This window comes from Megalobrama amblycephala, linkage group LG14, assembly GCF_018812025.1.
Source record: "Megalobrama amblycephala isolate DHTTF-2021 linkage group LG14, ASM1881202v1, whole genome shotgun sequence".
Classification (NCBI taxonomy): domain Eukaryota; kingdom Metazoa; phylum Chordata; class Actinopteri; order Cypriniformes; family Xenocyprididae; genus Megalobrama; species Megalobrama amblycephala.
In genome coordinates, this window is record NC_063057.1 from 33,560,768 (window position 1) to 33,582,956 (window position 22,189).

The 22,189-nt window shown below is 39.7% G+C and overlaps 2 protein-coding genes and 1 long non-coding RNA gene across 6 annotated transcripts in view; 2 read left to right on the plus strand and 1 right to left on the minus strand.

Annotated features, from left to right (window-relative positions):
- The first annotated feature begins 5,815 nt into the window (after positions 1 to 5,815).
- On the plus strand, positions 5,816 to 7,278 carry LOC125244317. Its single transcript, XM_048154361.1, has 4 exons — positions 5,816 to 6,157; positions 6,293 to 6,531; positions 6,628 to 6,653; positions 6,798 to 7,278. Exons 1-4 carry the CDS (start codon positions 5,971 to 5,973, stop codon positions 6,988 to 6,990), a joined length of 645 nt encoding a protein of 214 aa, XP_048010318.1. The 5' UTR covers positions 5,816 to 5,970; the 3' UTR covers positions 6,991 to 7,278.
- Positions 7,279 to 7,617: 339 nt separating this feature from the next.
- LOC125244320 lies at positions 7,618 to 9,065 on the plus strand. 3 transcript variants are annotated; one of them, XR_007179302.1, is made up of 4 exons: positions 7,618 to 7,775; positions 8,439 to 8,588; positions 8,761 to 8,777; positions 9,019 to 9,065. It is a non-coding gene; the product is annotated as an uncharacterized LOC125244320 (long non-coding RNA). The 3 variants fall into 3 exon arrangements; XR_007179301.1 differs by lacking the exon at positions 7,618 to 7,775 and adding an exon at positions 7,843 to 8,349; XR_007179300.1 differs by lacking the exon at positions 7,618 to 7,775 and having other exon boundaries at positions 7,792 to 8,588.
- A 6,941-nt stretch (positions 9,066 to 16,006) lies between these two features.
- LOC125244315 (guanylate-binding protein 6-like) overlaps positions 16,007 to 22,189 on the minus strand; it is a 64,899-nt gene continuing 58,716 nt past the window's right edge. Inside the window, exon 15 of one of the 2 annotated variants that reach the window (XR_007179299.1) lies at positions 16,007 to 16,604. The gene's annotated coding sequence lies outside the window, so the exon portion shown is untranslated. The remainder of the gene's footprint in view (positions 16,605 to 22,189) is intronic. The other variant, XR_007179298.1, reaches the window with a different exon arrangement.

A 22,189-nucleotide genomic window follows, 5' to 3' on the forward strand; every position in this document is an offset into this window, starting at 1 on the left:
ACACATTGGTGGGCGGGGCTACTGTAAATTTGCACTTAGTAATAGAGACTCCGGAAAATTGTGTGTTCCGTTTGCATTAAGATTATTTTTATTACCACACTGGCAGATATTGATAATTTTACTTAAGTAAAATGCACTTAATTTAGATCCCCCCACCCCCCAGGAAACACGACTAAATATCTTATAGCCTCTCATTTCCAAATCCATCTTGATTCAAGAATTTTTAGATATTTGTACTTGAAATAGGACAAAAAAATACTCAATAAGAAAAGCAATTTTGCAGCGTGAATGAATGAATGAACTATTTAAACATCACTTGCACTTTAAAAAGGGGGAGGAGACCGAAGGAAACTCTGGGTTTACTGAAGAAAACCTGCTCCTGACCAGGTTAGGTTCACAGAGTAAGTAACTGACTCTGAGTATAAGTTACCTCTCTTTCAGAAAAAGGCTTGACTTACCCTGCTTTCTCGGGTTTGACAAACCTCCCATTCTGAAATGGAAAACCATGTTTATACAACTTTTTCAATAATATATAATGATTAACTGTATCAAAAATACTACAAGTAAATTCATGATTTTCAAGTGCAAGAGTAACATTTTCAATCAGGTGAAGCAAAGCAATATAAGTAGAGCGTTTTTTGCAGAATCCATGTTTATAAAGAATAGAATTAGAATCTAAATAAAAAAGAATTCATTTATATACAAGTTTTTTTCTAAAATTTTTGCAAAAAATGGCAAAATAGATATAGGTCTATAGTTGTTAAAACAATGAGGATCATCTGCTTTAAACAGAGGAATAACTTTGGCTATTTTTAAATCTTCTGGTACAACACCTGTTTTCAAAGAAAGAGAAAAAATATAAGTGGCTGTAGAAATATTATCATGACCAGCTGAAGATATTTTTAATTCATCAATAATTTCACTTATTTCGTCAATCTCAGGTGGCTTTAAAAAATAGAGATAATAGGAAAATTTCCTGATATATAATCCAAGGGTTCACCACTACCAATAGGAATATTAGTCGCTAATGAATGGACGACGTTAACAAAAAATCCATTAAATTATCTATATTACCTTTAGAGTTTATTCTTAGTCCTCAACATCTTTTGTAAGCTAGCTGTATACCAAGGCTTATTGAAGTCCTGACTGAGTTTCTCAACAGAGCTACTAACTGGAAAACATTTATTAAAACTAGAGCTAATAATGGTCATAAATTGTTGATATGCTCTATCAGCATCATATTCCTCATACAAATTATCCCAAGAGATGCTAGCAATCAAATCTTTAAATTTAGAAATATTTAACTTACTCATAATTCTCTTTTGTTGTATTTCTTTTGAAAGTTTAACTCTAATTTCAGAATAATTAAATATGGGAAAATGATCTGACAAGTCTGAATATAGAACACCAGATTTAATTCCTTCACTTAGAGAATTTGTTAAAATAATATCAATCAATGTTGCTGAGTTTTCCTTAAAGGTGCTACAGAGGATGTTTTGTTTTATACATTTTTGCAATATTACTTGAAACTGTCTTTACTAACTGATAAAAGACTATTTATTAGGTGCACTGAAAGGAATAATATCAATATACATCATCTGTGCACGAGGCAGGGCCTTAAAAACATCAGCCAATGATCGCGTAAACGATTGGCCCTCTGGCTTGTCAATCACTGCCGTGACGTTCCTTGTGAGAGACGAGCGCGGCTGCGCGCTCCAGTAACTTTCCACACTCCACAGGCGCCGCATGCAATGTTTTTGTCAGGAGTAACAACTGCAGATTATGAGTTACCTGCGGTGAGTCCGACATAATGAATCCACTAACACAACACAGCGAATGCCGGTGGTAAACACTCGTGTTTCAATACTCGTGCACGAGTTTTGGGAGGCCTTCCCTCAAAATGAGCTGTGAAGGAGGGGGGTTGTTCTTACGCATGCGCTCATTTCAACTCACTAACAGTCTTTGGTTTCTCAGTCGACGAAAAGATCCTCTGTAGCACCTTTAACTCTTGTAGGTTTATGAATAAGAGGAAAATAATAACTAAAATAAAGAATATTGAGAAAATCTGCAGTAGGGGTATCAAATTTATTTTGTAAGATATTTATATTAACATCACCTAAAATATAACAGTTTTTATGCTCATTATTTATCAAATCAAGTGAATTTGGCCAATTCACTTGATTTGATAAATAATGAGCATAAATACTTTCATTAAAATCTTGAATACTAGAATCAGGTGGTCGGTAAATAACCCCAGCAATAATGTTCTTTCCTCCAAAACCAGTAGAAAGCTCAACAAATAAACATTCCACTTCATTTCCATCTGATTTTAAGGCGAGATCATCCCTAATTTTAAATTCATACTCTTCATAAATAAACAGAGACACTCCTCCTCCCAATCTATTCTCTCTAACATGATGACAGTTATAAGTGGATAATTAAAAAATTTCTATAGAATTTTCTGTAAGCCATGTCTCAGATAAAGCAATAACAGAAAACTGGTGTTTTAGTAAAAATAGTGCATGAAATTGTCATAATTCCTAGAGAGACTTCTTATGTTCAAATGAAAAGTAGAAAAAACGGCCCCTTTAAATCTCGTGCTCCCCACCCCCGGAGCTCGCGCTTGCCTTAAACAACATAACCCTCAAAATGGATCTTTACAAAGTGTTCGTCATGCAGCATATCAGATCATATAAGTATAGTATTTATTTGGATGTTTACATTTGATTCTGAATGAGTTTGATGGTGCTCCGTGGCTAAAGCTAACATTACACACTGTTGGAGAGATTTATAAAGAATGAAGATGTGTTTATGAATTATACAGACTGCAAGTGTTTAAAAAATGAAAATAACAACAGTCTTGTCTCCATGAATGCAGTAGGAAACGATGGTAACTTTAACCCTTTAAGACCTGAAGGCTTTTTTAGAGTTTTTTTTTTCTGAGCGACACACACAAAAGTAAAGACTCATAACTCCAAAACTCTAGAAAGGAGAGTCAAAAGGTAGGTATCATTTGATAGAAAACATTTTAAATTTTAAGAAAATATAAATTACATGACATTTGGACATTTTCTTGCTGAGAAACAGCTGATAAAAGACAAAAAATATATATAATTTTTTAAAAATAATTTTTCTTTTTTTTTATTTGACATGGAATAACTCAGGAACACAATAAGATTGCTAAAAAATTCTTTTTTGGTGATGCTCTCCTATATGTGAGCTGCATCTGGTTCAAATTTCGTAGTGATAGCATAAAGAATAGTTTGAAAAATTGTTGTTCATTTTTTCCGCAGCCAGGTGGCGCCAACGGGCTGTAAACTCCGGTTTAGTGGTGCTTCTCAGCACTCGTTAGGAGTTTTTCAAAATGGTTAGATGCATTAAAAAGATGAGATTCTAAGCTTTAAAATGATATCTATTATGTGTTATTCCACGTTGGAAAACAAACATGGATGGGTCCGGGAACATTGGATACACACTGCATCCCGGAGAGATGAGAGACATGTTTTTAGCCAAGTATGTTAAATCATTCCGTGAGTAATATCTTGTGATCAACGCAATATATTATATTGATTTTGGATTCATTTTAATCTTGAGAATCTGCTTTAAATATTGATGTGCGATTTTTATGATCTGTGCATTTTTCATGAAGTTATGAGCATGTGAAATATACATACTTGTATTCAGTTAGCGGCTGTGCTATTTTGTTGTAAACGCATATTACTCAGACTCATTAGAGGGTGAAAACAACACAACAGAAGCATGTTGGAGGCTTGATATGAAAGTTTAAAGTCTCTGGTTTTGTATGCAAAAAGAATTTTTGTGCTACCTATATGGATTCAATTTTTATTGGCTTTTAAAGAGAGACGCTCCATTCGGTCTTAAGGGGTTAACCACATTCAACAGTACATTAGCAACATGCTAGAAAGACAACATTTAGACATTTAGAAAGACAATTTACAAATATCACTAAAAATATCATGATATCATGGATCATGTCAGTTATTATTGCTCCATCTGCCATTTTTTGCTGTTGTCCTTGTTTGCTTACCTAGTCTGATGATTCAGCTGTGCACAGATCCAGACGTTAATACTGGCTGCCCTTGTCTAATGTCTTGAACATGAGCTGGCATATGCAAAATTTGGGGGCGTACATATTAATGATCCCGACTGTTACGTAACAGTCTGTGTTATGTTGAGATTCACCTGTTTTTAAGAGGTCTTTTAAACAAATGAGATTTACATAAGGAGGAAACAATGGAGTTTGAGACTCACTATATGTCATTTCCATGTACTGAACTCTTGTTATTCAACTATGTCGAGGTAAATTCAATTTTTAATTCTAGGGCACCTTTAAAGGTCTCGGCTTCAAAATCGAATTTGTTGGAATCAATAATGTAAGAGTAGTATACAACTGATATGTGATTAATACTACAGTCACTTATTGCATTTTGATTAGTTAATCTACTGAACATTTGGTTTTCTTTGTTTTGGTTGATTTTGGATAGGTGGATGAATAATAAGTTTGTCGTATCTCAGACATGCAATATCACCTCTCTCAAGGGCTGCCTTCATTCCTGGTAATTCTCTTCTTCTTTGCCGGATGGTTTCAGGGAAGTCCTCATTATTGAAGATGCCCAAGCCTTTTAAGTTCTTAGCTTTATCCAAAACTGCAAGTTTGTCCTTCAGCCGCAAGAATCTAACAACAATAGGTCGGGGCTTCTCTGATGATGCCATTTGCTTTCCAACTCTATGAGCCCAATCCAACTCTATTTTCCGATGATCCAGCTGTAAATTTTTACAAGTTTTCTCACTTTTTATTCAGATTCAGACACCTTTTCTCTTACAGATTCTTTCAAGCCACCTACAATATTATGGCATCTTGACTGGCCCTCCAGATGTTCTGTCTCGTCTGAAATTGTGATCAAACTTTTACAAATTGTGTCCAGATCTGTCCTGATTTCATTACAATTTGTAGACCAATAAGATCATCAAGTTCTTTTTGAGTCATTTCTAGACTCACCTTAAAATCATAAACTTGCTTTGACAGGTCATCAATCCTCCTGTTTGAAGAATCAACAATAATTTGTACACAGGTTTTGAAACTTTTTTTCTTGTTGTTCAAGCAATGTTCTGTAGAAGTCTTTTTGCTGTTCCAACAATTCACGCACTTGAGCCACGGTAACATATTCCTCGGTATTGTTGTTTGTTGCTTTAGGTGGCATGGTTTGGTCATCAAGGCCTGTTAGGACCAAAGTTCACCTGAAGCTAAAAACCTCCACAAAATACAGATAAAGTCCACAATTTTGCTATTTAAAGTTGATTTACCTCTTCTTAACACAATCTTCAAAAGAAGAATGTAGTTTTGGGCAGGATTCTTTGGATTTGTGTTTGATTGAAAACCTTGCACAAGCACATCACATAGTAGAAGATTACAAAATAGTTGTCTATAAACAAGTGAAACACATCTGTCCTGATATTATTTGTGTGGAAAGACACAAAATGTTATCACATAGCACACATTATACTCTATACTTCTAAGGCACCGTTACTCACACTCCACCTATATATTATTTCCTGCTGAGATGTTTCTGTGGTTAAACTGTTAAATACGTGAATACACATCAAGAAAAACTGTGCGGAACGAGCAATACAAACACAAAATCTGAAATTCAAATAAATCTTTATTAATTTTGAGCACCTGTAATATGAACCAGACTGAAAAAAAGATTTACTCACACATTTACAGTACAACAAAATGCACAGCCAAAACGCTCTGCAAAAAAAAAAAAAAGAGTTCTTCCTTGCATCACGTCGACACTAACCGACACTGTGGCTTTAGCCTGTGACTCATAAGGGGGTTAAAAGGTGAAACAGGAAATAGAAGCAGAAGGGCACAGAAGAAGCTGACAGAAACTCTGAAGCTGTTCTCAAGAATTTTTAACACAAGAAAATACATATTTAAGAGCTGCAATGTTTTTGAGAGACTTTATTTTCTTCTTATACGCAATCAACAAGAATTTTGACCTGATTGAGGAAAATGACACAGGCATACCATCACAATATAACCTTAAAAAAGGAGACCTTCTTATGAGGGAAACAATTTTTGGACTTTATCACGCTGGGGTTTATGATGGAAAACATGTCATTGAGTTCACAGGTAATCATTTCACTTTATTAACTTTGAAATAAGATATCACATGTCTGTTCTGAGGTTAAAAATGAACAAACACAGGGTGTAAAAATATTCTGTACTTAATAGTTGTGTACCTAAAGACTTTGTTGTTTCTTATAGCTCCTCTGAGCCTATCATCGGGTTATCATTTCACACTTATTTCATCAAGCCATCTGCCTGGCGTAGCGAGCATAAAGAGTTTGAAGGGCTTCATTGCAAAAAAGCCGTACTCTGTCCACCGTCCAAAGAAGGCTATTCCTGGGAATTTCTCTGACATGGTTGAAGAAGCTTTGGATTATGATGAGAATTATAATTTTTTTACAAATAACTGTCTGCATTTTGCACTCGACCTCCTGGGGGTAGGCACATGGCAGAAATCAATTACATATTCATTTATGAAAGTAATATATGGTATTGCACGAAATAATCTAATGTTTATATTTCTTTATATGCAGCTGAAACCAGCACGTTTTCCAGAAAGGTATACATTTATTATGTAACTTTATACACGTCTGCTCTAAATATTTAATATTATAAATTTATGGTTATTTTAAGTATAAAAATTATATTCAAACTTGAAAAATATTCACTAACTTTGTTGATGCATTTCTGATCTCTTCTGCAGCTTGTGTTTGGAGGTATATGAAGATCTTTTAAATGGAGACATCAAGAAGGAGGGTCTGGAAGAAAAAGATGCCTGCTTAGCCATTGGAAACAAGTTGGAAGGATGGAAATATGGTGCACTGCCTGAGAAACAAATCAAGTTTTATTTAAAACAGATCCAACATGCACATTCTTATTTTAAGCCTTATCTGTGAAACCGGGGGTAAAAGCTTTAACCTAAAATCAGCCCTTCTTGTCCTTGTTTCAACAATGCATCATCTGCTGGGTAAAACAGACCTGATGGTCTTAATGTAGCTTTCTTTCCCTATCATTTGTTGAAGTTTTTGCTGCTTTTTTTGCACAACGACATGCATGCTAAAGGTTCAAAAAGGTTGACATTTATCGGGCAACAATTAAAAATCTGGTTTCAAATTCATCAATATTTAGGCATTAACATGTTGCATGACGGAACAATTTCATGTTCAATAAAATGTACAAAATTACTTCATCTGTTCTCTGGTCTATTTGTCTGTAAGTTCCTCAACAAATGTAAACCATCAGATGGAGCAGAGTGACAACCACAGGGACAGGACAATATTTATTAATGTGAAATAAAAAGTATCCAACCACAAACCCATAACAAAACTATGTAATCTTTGCTGTAACAGATTCAAAAAAATACAAACAGGTGTGATCATTAATGAATGTCCATGGACAGATAGTGATGGGAAAATAGAACAAAGAGAAACACGTGACTGACGAGAAACAAACTCAAAGTCCATGAAAACGAAACTAAACACCTACAGAGTATCAGGTTGAGATCAAAACAGATACAGAGCTGAGTTTGTGTTTTGTTTGAGCAGTTCTAATACACAGTGGAAGGCTATTCAATAACAGAGAGAGTCCGATCTCCTCTCATTTTTAGACTTGCCCTGGAACAGTCAACAGCCTCTGATCAGATCTCGATGGGTTGTGTATGGACAAAAGGCTTGACAGATAAGTAGGTACCAGTTTATTAAATAAAATAATAAAATAAGAATTAAAAACAAAAGAATCTTAAAATAAATTCTATATCAGACAGGAATCCAGTGAAAAGACATTACAATTGGGGTAATACTCATGCTTAAGTAGACCCAAAGTCTAGCTGCAGAATTTTGCACCATTTGTAATGAGCCAAACACAAAAACCACACAGGATGATAAAGTAGGTGTTGCCCTGACATGCAGGCTTTGTAAAATACTTTCTGTTTTCTAGTAGAAGAACTTGAAGTAGAGAAGCTTTCACTTTTATTTTACACAAAACTCAACTCTTCACTTTTGTCCATTTTCATCAGAATTATTCTTGTGTGCTTCTTATGACCAGAATATAAACCAAAAATCTAGGGGGGAAATCGTTTGAAGAAGAACATTTGAATAGCCAAAACGCCCTGCAAAAAAAAAAAAAAAAGTTCTTACTTGCATCACGTCGACACTAACCGACACTGTGGCTTTAGCCTGTGACTCATAAGGGGGTTAAAAGGTGAAACAGGAAATAGAAGCAGAAGGGCACAGAAGAAGCTGACAGAAACTCTGAAGGTGTTCTCAAGAAATTTTAACACAAGAAAATACAGATTTTAGAGCTGCAATGTTTACTTGGACTGAGATTGTGTTCTTACTATTTGCAGTCAACAAGAATTTTGACCCGATTGAGAAAAGTGACTCAGGCATACCATCAAAAGATAATTTGAGACCTGGAGACCTTCTTATGAGGGAAACAAATATTGGACTTTATCACAGTGGGGTTTACGATGGAAAACTTGTCATTGAGTTCGCAGGTGATCATTTCACTTTATTAACTTTGAAATAAGATCACAAGAATCACATGTCTGTTCTGGGGTTAAAAATGAACAAACACAGAGTGTAAAAATATTCTGTACTTAATAGTTGTGTACCTAAGTTTAAACGTATATATCAGCCATGTTCATGCATTTCTGATCTCTTCTACAGCTTGCCACAGGAAAGAGGTAAGATCTTTTTCTGATTTATACAACTATTATGATTTCTTGAAAAGCCATTGCTGTGAATTTAACAGTAACTTACTGACTGCTGGATGACAGTAAATGACTGTAAAATGTTTACAGTATTATTATGATATTTTAACTTACAATATACTGTATGGTTTACTGTACTTAAATTTGTATTTTCATTTATTTAAAAGTTAAATCAAATATTCTTTTTTTTAATCATTGAACATTTTCTTTTTAGGAAAACAAATTATACATGGTGACCTGTAGGAGCCACTATTTGAAGGGGGAAAAAAAGGCAACACCACCAATGTCCTTAAACTCATTTTTCTGGGGACCATTTGTATAGCATGGCAAAAACGTACACATATTGAAAAGCAAAACAGGCCTTAAAAATAAAACATAGTAACAGTCAGCTTGTGTTTGTCACAATTATGTTAAGTTTGTTTAGTTTTCATGGACTTTTCGGGTGCTTCTCAAACTAAAGGCTGCATATATTGGATCCAACGTCATCAAGCATCGTTGAAGGATCCTTGGAAGGCAACCTTCATTTCACGTCCTTCGTTCAGCTGAATTTGAAGGATGCATGGAATGTATCCTTTGCAATCTTCAATCACCCACAATCCTTTGTACACATTCCAATTCATGAAAATAAACTGAGAGAAAACGAGTCGGTATTAAGCTTGTCTGAATTTATTATGAAATGTAAGAGAAAAATAATGTTTTCAGACATGAAAACATAGATGTTATATTTTGTTTTGCTACTATTTACTCTTTTAAAGGGTTAGTTCACCCAAAAATGAAAATAATGTAATTAATTACTCACCCTCATGCCGTTTCACACCTGTAAGACCTTCGTTAATCTTCAGAACCCAAAGTAAGATATTTTTGATGAAATCCGATGGCTTTGTGAGGCCTCCATAGGGAGCAGTGGACACTTCCTCTCTCAAGATCCATTAATGTACTAAAAACACATCTAAATCAGTTCATGTGTGTCACAGAAACGCCAGGCTCCACCATCACCCAATCAAAGCGCACTGCGTCGCCAGAATACTAATCACACACCCCTGCACATCATCAGCACACTCATTACGATCAGTATAAAGGACTCTCAGTCACTCACACTCATTGTCCGGTCTCGTTAGCATCTGACCTGTATGCTCACCTCAAGGACTCTATAGGATTATTTACCTGTCTCCGTTAGTCTCTTGTTCTTTTCTCATGTGCTCCATCATCGTGTGTGAAGTCCAGCTACGTGTTAACGTCTGGAAGCCAGCTTTCTACCTGCCATCATCACCTGCAATACAAAGGACAGTATTACCATTCCATTCATCTTCATTTACTCAAAGAATATCTATTTACTCACCTGCTAAGTGTTGCTTCATCTGGTTGTGAAAATAAACACCTTACTTTATTATATCCAGTGTCTCTGCCCTTCTGTGATTGTAACAATGTGAGTACAGTGGTTCAATATTAAAGGTGCTCTAAGTGATCCTGGGTGGAGTAACTTCCTGTTGACATTTGAAGTGTTGTCAAACAAAAGAGGCTAGCTAGACCCTCCCTCCTCCTCCTCCTCCTCCCCTCCGTGCTTCCTGAAACAGTCATGATCGCGCATTTAAAATCATTCTTGTCGGTAATTGGCTGGAGCATGTTTATTATGTTTCGTGGTCCAGGCTGCACCAGGTTGTTTTTATTGCCGTTTTTGGAGCTTGTGGCGACTACAGAGACCACGTTTTTTTACAGTGTGTTCAGGGGACAGGCAGCTAGCGGATAGTGAGATGTTTGATGTATGTGACAAAATGTTTTGGCCTAAAAACGCGTGACATCACTTAGAGGACCTTTTAATATTAATAGATGGCACTTAGAAGCTTTTGCATCTGAAGTCTGTCTCTCTCTCTCTCTCTCTCTATATATATATATATATATATATATATATATATATATATATATATATATATATATATATATATATATATATATATATGAAGAGTTTGGTTCCAAAACACGATAAACGCCATTTTCAAAAAAATTGAGTTTCCGCCAAAATCAGTATTGTATATGGTCAGTATTGAAAAGTCATTTATTAATTTTGCGCAAAATGCGATATCCGTCGTGTTATTCTGTCATGTTCCCTCCCTTTCTTTCCAAAATGCGACAAACGCCAGTCTCCTTTTTCTCCAAAATGCGATATATCCTCTCAACCAATCACAGTGCACCATTCCACCCACTGTAAACATTGAAGGCTTTTTAAAAAGCCGATTTTAATAACAATGTACTCGGCAAATGTGTTTATTTAACAGTGCGGTGGCGCAAGATACTCTCTAATCGGTAATGACAAATAATTTATAACATTAACAAGATGACCCGTTGAATTCATTTTGGGAGCGACGGCTGAATGTATTTTTAGTAAAATGTCTGTACATAAGATAAATATTGGCAAAGTTTAGACTCTGTCATATATGTGTGAATCAACTTACTTTGTTGTGTATTTTCAATTTGAAAAATAACTTTTATATTGATATAATAACATGTATAAATAACATGTTTTTATAATAAACTTTTTAAAATCAAAATGTAGATTTGAACTTTTAATGTTTTTATAACCAAAAGATGCTATGTGAAAGTTTGAAACAGAAAATAGTGGTTTTCATCTTGCCACTTTCTTGGTAAAGAAAACACCTTTTTACTCAAATTAATCAAAATGGAATTATTGCGTTTTGGAACCAAACTCTTCATATATATATATATATACTGTTTATATTTTAAAAATGCATAGAACATAAAGCTTAAAAATTGATCTTCATGTTACATGTATAAATAGGCCTGTGTACATATGTAATAAGATGATTAAAAAATATAGCCTATTCATGATTTGTTTTTTTTTTGTTTTTTGTTTGTTTTTGTTTTTATAACCAAAAGATGATATGTGAAAGTTTGAAACAGAAAACAGTGGTTTTCATCTTGCCACTTTCTTTTTAAAGAAAACACCTTTTTACTAAAATTAATCAAAATGGAGTTATTGCGTTTTGGAACCAAACTCTTCATGTTTATTAGAACAACTGCTAAGCTCTGGAGCACTATAATGTTGGCTAATGCATTTTATTTACTAAAATCAGTCAGTCGATCATCTTTTCCAATGAGTGATTATTGTATTGAGTTGGAGTAGCTATGCTGTGGCGCCAAATAGGCCTTCAACTTTACCGGGTGGAAGAACTTGATTTTTTTTCTCCACAAAAACTTTATAGCCTAATGATTGTTAACATAAGAGCAATAATAATTCTGTAATGAAATTGCAGCTTCAGCCTTAAAGTTCCTTTTTTATAGTCTATGGCAAAGCAATTTTGTGAAATCTCCACCCTGTCTCCTCCCAGAAATCACCACATATGGAGCTTACAACACATAATTTTATTATGCATTATGTCATCTGCATATCATTTCCATGCATATTACCCTCCATGTGACACCGTGTTTAACTGTACAAGACATAAGGAAAATATGACAATAAATGCCGTCTCATTACATTGCTAAAAAATCATTCACTCTGCTTGTCTTTTTTTAGAAAAAATTAATCATATAAATTACTGTTCAGAATGTTTTCAGTGAATTTATTTAAATACTTTTCCAGTAGCTGAATGGTACTTTTTTTTTTTTTTTGGTAAACTAATCAAATGTATGCAATATATGCCTACAAAGTAAACAGCCTATATTTTAGGATGTTTATATATTTTTAATTGAAACAAATAGGCGGCCTTATTTTTGCATTGTAAATTATTGTACGAGTCAGCGCATCACTGACAAACATTTTAAAAATAAAACGCACATATCTTACTGTTTCCTTCTAAATCTAGCCGTCAAATACAATGGCATTTTTCATAATATTGGGAAGACAATGAATTTGGTTCTCTTAGGCTACTGTGTGTCTGAGGAAATTGTTTGTGTCGGTTTTCGGTGTGTGGACCAGTTTTGGGCCAGGGACCCAGCCAGAACTGGGCCGGAATTGAAGCAAGGATGCATACAAATTACGCTCGTCTTGCATCTTTTGCAGCATCTCGCGCATGACACAGCATTCTAAAATTGCGGCACTTAAGTTCAAATCAGCTCAACTTTTTTTAAAAAATGCATCTGTAGACCTTGCAGTTTTTTTTCCCCCATTCAACCGCCTTGTGTTTTTGAAAGCAAAAATGTGTTCTGTGTGAACCTTGCAAGTTGTATTGTGCACAGCTATGGCATATGACGCTGCCCACAAATAGGCCTATTGCTCCTACGTAACAGCTTATTTTTATCGGTTCTTTTGTCTTTGGGTCATTATATCAGTCCCTCCAGGATTTCGTGATATTTTTTTGTGATTTTTGCAATCAAAATGATAAATTTTGTGGTGGTAATTTCCAGAAATTTATGAAAAATTTGCGATGTTTTTTTTTATTAGAATACAACATTTACCATTATTATGTTAGATGCACAGCAGTCATACCTGGCAATAGAACAAACAAAATGCACAAATCTTGTTTATTGTGGTGTCTTGCCAAAAAAGGCTAGTCCAGTGCTGTACTAGGCTAGCTTTAATAACATGATCACTTATGGTGGGAAATGTGACCAAAATATTACAGGTAAGCCACAGCAATAAGCTAATGCCTAATTATAAAAAGTTCTCAAGTAATTAAGAATCAAGTAAACAGTCAGCAATAAAATAAGAATAAACAAATTACAATAGGACAAATAAATAAATTAGAAAGATACAGATACAAACAGTGCTTTAAGTTTAAGTACTGATTGTATTTCCCCTGTTGTTGTTGTTTGATTAATATTAATGACACAGACAGGAGCGGTTGCTATATATTAGGTTGCTAACCTATATATTAGGTTGCTTTCACTTTAAGGCCTACTGTAATGAGCGGATCCAACACTGACACACGTCCCAAATTTGTTCACTCAAGATATAACCTCCAAGATGGACATTTAGGCATAATTATGTGTGTATTTGACCATTCAAGGGCAATACGGCTAGAAATATAACACATTTCGGTATGCACGTGCGAGCGTTGACAGGCGGCAAACGCATGCACAGAATCCGCAGCCAGTCGGTCAGTGTGTCAGAGCCGAATTGAGTTTGTGTAGTTTATACAGTGCTTTTATCAACTCTTATTTAGTGCTATCAGGCATATCATACTTTTTATTTGTCATTCATCCATGTCGCGTAATCGCTTCACCCACTCCTTGGCATGGATGCGAGACGACAGATGAGAAAGATCGCTTTCACAAGCTATGCACAGACCACAGAGCCTACTGTGCATGCACATTGCACCACGGTCTGAAGGCTATCCTCGTGAAAATAATACATTGCAGCTTTTAAGGATTAGAAATTAAGGATAATTCAATTAGATAATATTTATTTTTTGAATAAAATTATTTTTTGCGATTATTTTGCAGTGAAATGAATTATGCAGGATCGCAAAAAAAAAGCGACATTTTGTTGATTTTGCATTGTATTCAGCAATCGCGAAAAACTGGAGGGACTGTTATATTTCTCGCAGATTTCGGCTTGTTCAGATACAGATAAAGCAGAAAAGTAAAGATTGCATTTATAACGATACATTATATTGCCAAAAGTTTTGGGACGCCTGCCTTTATGTGCACATGAACTTTAATGACATCCCATTTTTAATCCATAGGGTTTAATATGGAGTTGGCCAACCCTTTGCAGCTATAACAGCTTCAACTCTTCCAGCTTTCCACAAGATTTAGGACTTTTTGCATTCTGATTCTGACATCCAAATGGTGCGTTCACACCGGACGCGAATGAAGCGGTAAGCGCGAGTGATTTACATGTTAAGTCAATGCAAAGATGCGAATTGACATCCTGCGGCGCGATTCGCGTGAATCGCGCAAGTTGAAAAATCTGAACTTTGGCGAATTTCCGCGCCGCGTTAACCAATCAGGAGCTTGCTCTAGTAGTGACGTGACGTAGCGAGCTGAGGCAGAAATTAGAAACAACAATGGAGGACAAAATCATCGTCGCTATACATCTTCATACATTTATAGAAACAGAAATAAAAAGGATCGTGTTTGAAAGAAAGTGAGTGAGGAGATTGGACAATCTGATAAGTTGTAAAAAACGGTCTTTACTCAATTAGATATATATATATATATATATATATATACATATTAAGACTACAAGCCAACTAAAGACGACCAATTGAGCTTATTCGCTGTAATTTACAATTATTTCCCCACTGACAAGTTGTGTTTATTCAGAGGAAGTGTGCAGAAAGCAGTGGGAGAGTCTGGGACACATAAAGGAGCGGGAGAGCCCCTCTCATGACGCGAATTCGCATCTGTTGTGAAGGGATTTTCACGCGCGAATGAAGCGAGTAAACTCAAAACGTTCAAGCGTCCAACTACGCGCGAATAGCACGATTTATTCGCGCAAGTCGCGTCTGGTGTGAACGCAGCAAAAGGCACAACAAAACATTTTTCTCCACTTGTTACCACTATTTTTCTGTCACCACTATGCGCACACAGCTACTGTGACATCTGTTCCAAATTGGTCTATAGGCAGTTAACAAGGCTATTGAGTAACAGGTGAATACAATCATGGTTGATTAGTCCGGGAAGTGGGTTATGAGTAGTGTAGTCTGTGTTAGCGTGGTAATAGTCCGGGGTGGAGTGCTCTCTGGTGGTGATCACTTCCACTTTCACAGGTGATCATGACAAATAATTTTACTTTACGGGAAAAATGCAGGTGGCCTATAACTACATCATTAGAAAGGAACACTTCACTACACTAGAGGAAAAATACATGGCTTATCAAATGTTACTTCAAATGTTTTCATACGCTATGGCGTTATGAAGTAAGTTTGGAGTAAAAGCATTTAATGTTTGGCACGTTTTTGCTTTTCAAATGCAAATTCTAGTGACACAAACTCAAAGCGCTTGCAGAGACCATTTACTGGATCGAGCCACTCCTCACTATGAAACATTATACTTTAGCACACTGGTCTAAACATTTTAATATGCATCATGTTAGTGTAAACTCTCATACTACTTATATATCATACTGGGTTTTATATTATAGAGCATTAAAACACCCTCATGTCGTACATGTATATTTATTTAGCACTGAAAGATTGACTACCTTGTTAAATATTTAATATTTCAACATGTTTCCATCGATTTCACACATTTTAGTCTGGCACCCCTTCATTCAAGCATTGTTGGGGAAATACATGAAAAAAGGGAAAGAAAATGTCACAATGTCTCTTTATTTATGTAAAATGAAGAGATACAGATCAAGGATCAGTAACAAACTAAATTTAAAAAGGTATAATTAAACATTCTAGATTTACTACAGCCTTACATGTAGCTCAATACTTGACATTGTTTTATACAGACTTTTATACAGTAATACATACAAACTTCAAACACACATTAGTCCTCATTAATACAGGTTCATATGTTAATGATTCTTCATAATTTTCATCTTAAATCATACGCTGAAGGTTCAGAATTATTGGAATCACATTCTGCAAATCTCCTGTTATATTAAGGGAAACAGCAGGAAACCACTGAAAACATTGAGGTTATATACATTATCATAAATCATCTTGTGAGCCCAAAGTTTAACATAGACAACATCTCCAACTTCCAGGGTCAACACAACTCCATTAGAGGAGCTTAACACACCCTGATGATTAAGATCATTATTCATATCATGTGCAACAACCACATCCTCGCCATTCTTAACAATGTTTGCAGTTACTGATTGTTTGTTACCAGTATATAAAGAGAATCTGAACATGTACGCTCCTCTCAGTGGGGCTGTGAAAATACCTAAATCAAATAACAAGAGACACAGAATCAGCTGTTTCCTGTATGATTTCTTAATGGACTACTTGCACAACTACTTCCGCGTTCTACTTATTATAACTCAGGAGTTTCCGGTAACAGTGTTCAGCGCACCTACATACATGAGAAAGCAGATTATTACTGTTTTATTTTTGATTAAAACAATGAATCATGTTCTTTGAGTTAACATGAATCATCTTGAATTATCTTATCTTGAAGCTGCTAAAATGTTTTCATTAACAGTGTTTTTCTCTTACTGACCATATTTCATACCTGTTGAGTTCACATTCACAAGTTCAATTGTGCTGGAACTCTTTTTCCAGTCTTTTAAAATAGTTGAATGAATGTGCACTGATGATATTTAATGATGTTAAATATTTAATTCATCTGACACACTAACTGACATCCTGTGGTAAAAAAAAAATAATCTTGTTAACGGCTTGAGTTGGATTAAAACTTCATATTCTGCTGAGTTTAGAAAATACTTTACACAGTAATCATAAGAATATCTTGTCTCTGAAAATATCCAGATTTTTTAAAATCTTTTTGCTGACACATTTTAAGTGGTAAGTAAAGTAGGTGACTAGAGCACACTGAAAATATACATAACCAAAAGTAAATGAGTTGTACTATTCAAAACGGAACTGCGTCACGGAGCTCAGTGCAAATAGTCCATTACCAAACACACTGTAATCATTTTGAAAGATGTTAGATTTAATTCTCTCATACACATTACACAACTAGGGCCCTATGATTTCCGCGATGCAAAAAACGCGGACGGAATCGTGGAATCCAGTCATAAAAATAGATTTACTATATAACGCGTAATGTCACGGAATTTGTCAAATTTTTGATGAATGAATTAAAAACAGGTCAGTACACTTAAATCAAATCGCGATATAGACTAGTGTCCGTGAATATTAAACCGCAAAAATACTATTTAAATATGAATCCTGTGTGCCTCTGAAATGAATAGTGCGGAAGCATGGTTTCATTTACCTCACACCCACTTGCGGTGTTTTCGTCCTCTGTCGCCTCACTATATGAACGCACGAAATTCATCTCCAGAGCCACTCTGAAAGTCATTTCATCAGCATTTAACTGCTTCGTTTGAGAAAACTACCGTCATAAACACAGAGAAACGTCTAGGTTACTATTGTAACCCCGGTTCCCAGAAGGAGGGAACGGAGACGTTACATTGATACTGATGTAATGGGGTCTCGCTTAGGAGCCCAATCACCTCCAAAGGGTACAAAACAAGCCAATGGGAATTGGCCAGTGAGATTTACATGCCGGGCCCCTCCCCCGGCATCCGGGTATAAATAGGGCTGGCGTACTCACCTTCATTCATATTTTTGCTGAGGAGCCGAGATAGGTATCTGGCCGCTCAGCGGTGACTCTGAGCTATGGCAGGGGAACGTAACGTCTCCGTTCCCTCCTTCTGGGAACGGGGGTTACAATAGTAACCTAGACGTTCCCATTCAGTCAGTCACGTTCAACGTTACGTCGATACTGACGTAATGGGGTCCCTTGGAAAGCGCCATAGCAATTGAACCACGTTACGAGTGTTAGGGAGGCAGATGCTGGCAGGCCGTAGCGTGCCAAAAGCAAGTGCGGCCCATACTCGCAACGCTCCAGCACCCAGAGTAAGCCCAGGAATGTCTTCCACGCCAGTGGGATGGAGAGGACAGGGCGTTACAATGGAGAAGGTCGAAGCTGCTGTTCCTTACCCACGGGAAAGAGTGCTTCGGAACTCAATTCCCACGTCAGCCATGACCAAAATGCCAGGAAAGCGTTCCCCAAGGAGGGGAAAGCTATGGAGACCACACCCTGCCCGAGGGGAGGTAATGTGTGGAAAACACATATGGACTGGCCTGAGGACAGTAACGCATATGGAAGATCTCTGATGTAGGTCCTACCTTCCGGGAGGAACACACTAGCAATCAGAGACAGGGCCGAGCGAAGCTGCCCAGGGAAAGACACGGGTTTACCGTTAGGGAAACTGTACCGTGGACAAACACATATGGGATTACCCGCGGGGAATCACAGCATATGGGCATCTAACCCAGTACAAGGGCAGACCAATTGGGCATACACACGAGTACTGGACCTAGCGCCGGACGCCTCCACCACGTCTGGCCGCCGCAGGATGCAGGAGGAACTCCACAGGGTTCACCGTTACGGGGAACTGAACTGAGGAGCGGGAAAAGTGCACAGCAAGCGAACACCCGTAGCTATCTATGAGTAGACAGCACACGGGTGGACACCGGTGCCACTCGGAGATTGTAATATCTCGCGAATGTATTTGGTGTCGCCCAGCCTGCAGCTCTGCAAATGTCTGCAACAGAGGCGCCGTGCGCCAACGCCCAGGAAGAAGCAACAGTGGAGTGAGCTCGCAACCTGAGGGGGCACGGCTCGCCTTGCGACTGGTATGTCAAGGCGATGGCATCCACTATCCAGTGGGCCAACCTCTGTTTGGAGACAGCCTTTCCCTTCTGCTGACCTCCAAAACAGACAAAGAGCTGCTCAGAGCTTCTGAAGCTCTGCGTGCGGTCCACGTAAACGCGCAGAGCACGAACGGGACACAGCAACGCGAGGGAGTGCTTGCAAGTTCACCACCTGGTCCTGGAAGGGAGTGGTGGGAACTTTGGGCACATATCCAGGCCAGGGTCTCAAGATAACGTGAGAGTAGTCTGGCCTGAATTCCAGGCACGAATCGCTGACTGAAAAAGCCTGCAGGTCCCCAACCCTCTTGAAGGAGGCGAGCGCGGTCAGGAGCACTGTCTTGAGAGACAGATGTTTCAGCTCAGCTGACTCAAGGGGCTCGAAGGGAGCTCTCCATAGGCCCGAGAGGGCAACAGAGAGGTCCGAGGAGGGAATGAGGCGAGGCCTAGGGGGATTTAACCTCCTGGCGCCACGGAGGAACCTGATGATCAGGTCGTGCTTTCCTAGTGACTTGCCATCGAGCACATTGTGATGCACTGCAATGGCGGCCACATAGACCTTCAGGATGGAAAGGGACAGCCTCCGTTCCAAACCCTCTTGAAGGAAGGAAAGCACAGCACTGACCGGCATTTCCGGGGGTCTTCCCGGTGGGAAGAACACCACTCAACGAACAGACTCCACTTCATGGCATAGGCGCGCCTTGTAGAGGGGGCTCTGGCCGAAGTGATGGTGTCAACTACCGCGGACGGTAGGCCACTTAAGTCTGCCGCATCCCGTCCAGGAACCACACGTGGAGGTTCCACAGGTCGGGACGTGGGTGCCATATGGTGCCCTGCCCCTGAGAGAGGAGGTCCTTCCTCAGGGGGATGCGCCAGAGATGGGCTGTTGCGAGGAGCATGAGTTCTGGGAACCAGGTCCGGTTGGGCCAGTACGGCGCAACAAGCAAGACCTGCTCCTCGTCCTCCCTGACCTTGCACAGTGTCTGTGCAAGGAGGCTCACTGGGGGAAACACATACTTGCGTAGGCCCAGGGGCCAGCTGTGTGCCAGTGCATCTGTGCCGAGGGTCAGGGAATAGAACAACTGGCAATGGGCGGACTCCTGAGAGGCGAACAGGTCCACCTGTGCCTCCCCGAATCAGCTCCATATCAGCTGGACCGCCTGGGGGTGGAGTCTCCATTCCCCCGGGAGCGTGAGCTGTCGTGAGTGTGCGTCGGCCGCACGATTGAGCTCGCCCGGGATGTAGGAGGCGCGCAGCGACCTGAGTCGGCGCTGACTCCACAGAAGGAGATGGCGGGTGAGTTGCGACATGCGACTGGAGCGTAGACCACCCTGGTGGTTGATATACGCTACAGATGATGTGTTGTCCGTCCGGACCAGTACATGCTTGCCCTGCAGCAGCGGTTGAAACCGGCGCAGAGCAAGGAGTACTGCTAGCATCTCGAGGCAGCTGATGTGCCAGTGGCGATGGGGTCCTGTCCAGGAGCCCGACGCTGACTGGCCACTGCATATGGCACCCCAGCCGGTGGTCGAGGCATCTGTTGTAACAACAACATGCCTGGACACTTGTACTAGGGGCACCCCGGCCCGTAGAAAAGCAAGGTCCAACCACGGGCTGAATGTGCGGCGACAGCTCTTGCAGCAGCCCTGGCTCAGAACTACCCTCGTGCAGCTCCTTAAGAGCTTTCGCCTGATGGACCTGCAAGATGGCCATGGCGTGCAGGGCAGAAGCCACCTGTCCAGCGGCGGAGTAAGCCTTGGCAGCGAGAGCGGCCGTGGTCTTACCCGCCTTGGACGGGAGACGCGGACGATTCCGCCAGGTGGTCGCGGACTGCGGGCACAAGTGCACCACAATCGCACGTTCCACCTGCGGAACATCCACATACCCCTTGGCGGCCCCGCCATCGAGGGTAGTGAGAGTGGAGAAGGCAGAAGACCGTAGTCTGGCAGTGTGAGGTGCCATCCACGTCTTCTGGAGCTCCTCATGCACCTCCGGGAAGAATGGCACTGGGGCAGGACGTGGCTGGGAGCCACGCCCCGAACCCAGAAACCAATCATCCAACCGCGAGCGCTCGGGACACGGTGGAGGGTTCCACACGAGGCCGATGCCCGCGGCGGCCCGGCAAGCATGGCCGTCAGCTCAGAGTCCGCCTCCGACTGAGCAACTGTCCCTGAGGGCGGAAGCTTGGAGTCGTCGTCACTCTCTGAGCCATTCAGCCCACTCCCTGATGCAGCGATTGACATCTGATCCTCCTCCGGAGCGCCGAAAGTGACGTGGGGCACCCTGGTGGAGGGCCCCGCGACAACAGGCGGCAGCTCGACGGCACATGGCATTGTAGAGGAGTGGGAGGTTCGTGGGGACGGACCCGACAAAGTGGCTCCCACTGTGATCCTCAGATCTCCCAGAGCACTAACCGGACCGACGGCCACTACAGCCGCCGGCGCTGGGGTAGTGACAGAGGGGACTCTCCCTTCTGTGTTAAAGAAGGAGAGTCACGATCTCAACGCCAACATGGACATGCCCTCGCAGTGAGGGCATGTACCATCCACGAGCGCTGACTCAGCGTGCTGTTTACCCAGACCCGTGAAACAGTGATCATGGCCGTCAGAGGAGGTCAGGAAACGACCGCAGCCAGAAACACACGGACGAAAAGACTTGAAAAAGATGTTGAACGCCCATGCTTGCTCTTTCAGTATACCTCACCAGCCGAAGCACACAGGGATGAATGCAGCACCGTCCCGTGAGCAGCGCGCCGTCACACACACCGCTGAGCGTGCCTTCCCAACCAGCTGGAGAGATTCGAGCAGCCACCAGAGAACACTCAAAAGAGCAATTAAAATTGCTGTTGAAGGAACTAGTCCTTAGCAATTAAAATTGCTGTTGCTCTCTTTTTGAAGAAATTCACTCTAGTAGAGGTGAAAGGATGATCAGCCGATCGGTATGAAGTATGAATGAGGGTGAGTACGCCAGCCCTATTTATACCCGGATGCCGGGGGAGGGGCCCGGCATGTAAATCTCACTGGCCAATTCCCATTGGCTTATTTTGTACCCTTTGGAGGTGATTGGGCTCCCAAGCGAGACCCCATTACGTCAGTATTGACGTAACGTCGAACGTGACTGACTGAA

Coding starts and splice junctions, on each gene's coding strand:
- LOC125244317 (XM_048154361.1), top strand. CDS start 5,971: ATGTTTTTGAGAGACTTTATTTTCTTCTTATACGCAATCAACAAGAAT. Junction 6,158..6,292: donor ACATGTCATTGAGTTCACAG/GTAATCATTTCA, acceptor TGTTTCTTATAG/CTCCTCTGAGCCTATCATCG. Junction 6,532..6,627: donor TTGCACTCGACCTCCTGGGG/GTAGGCACATGG, acceptor CTTTATATGCAG/CTGAAACCAGCACGTTTTCC.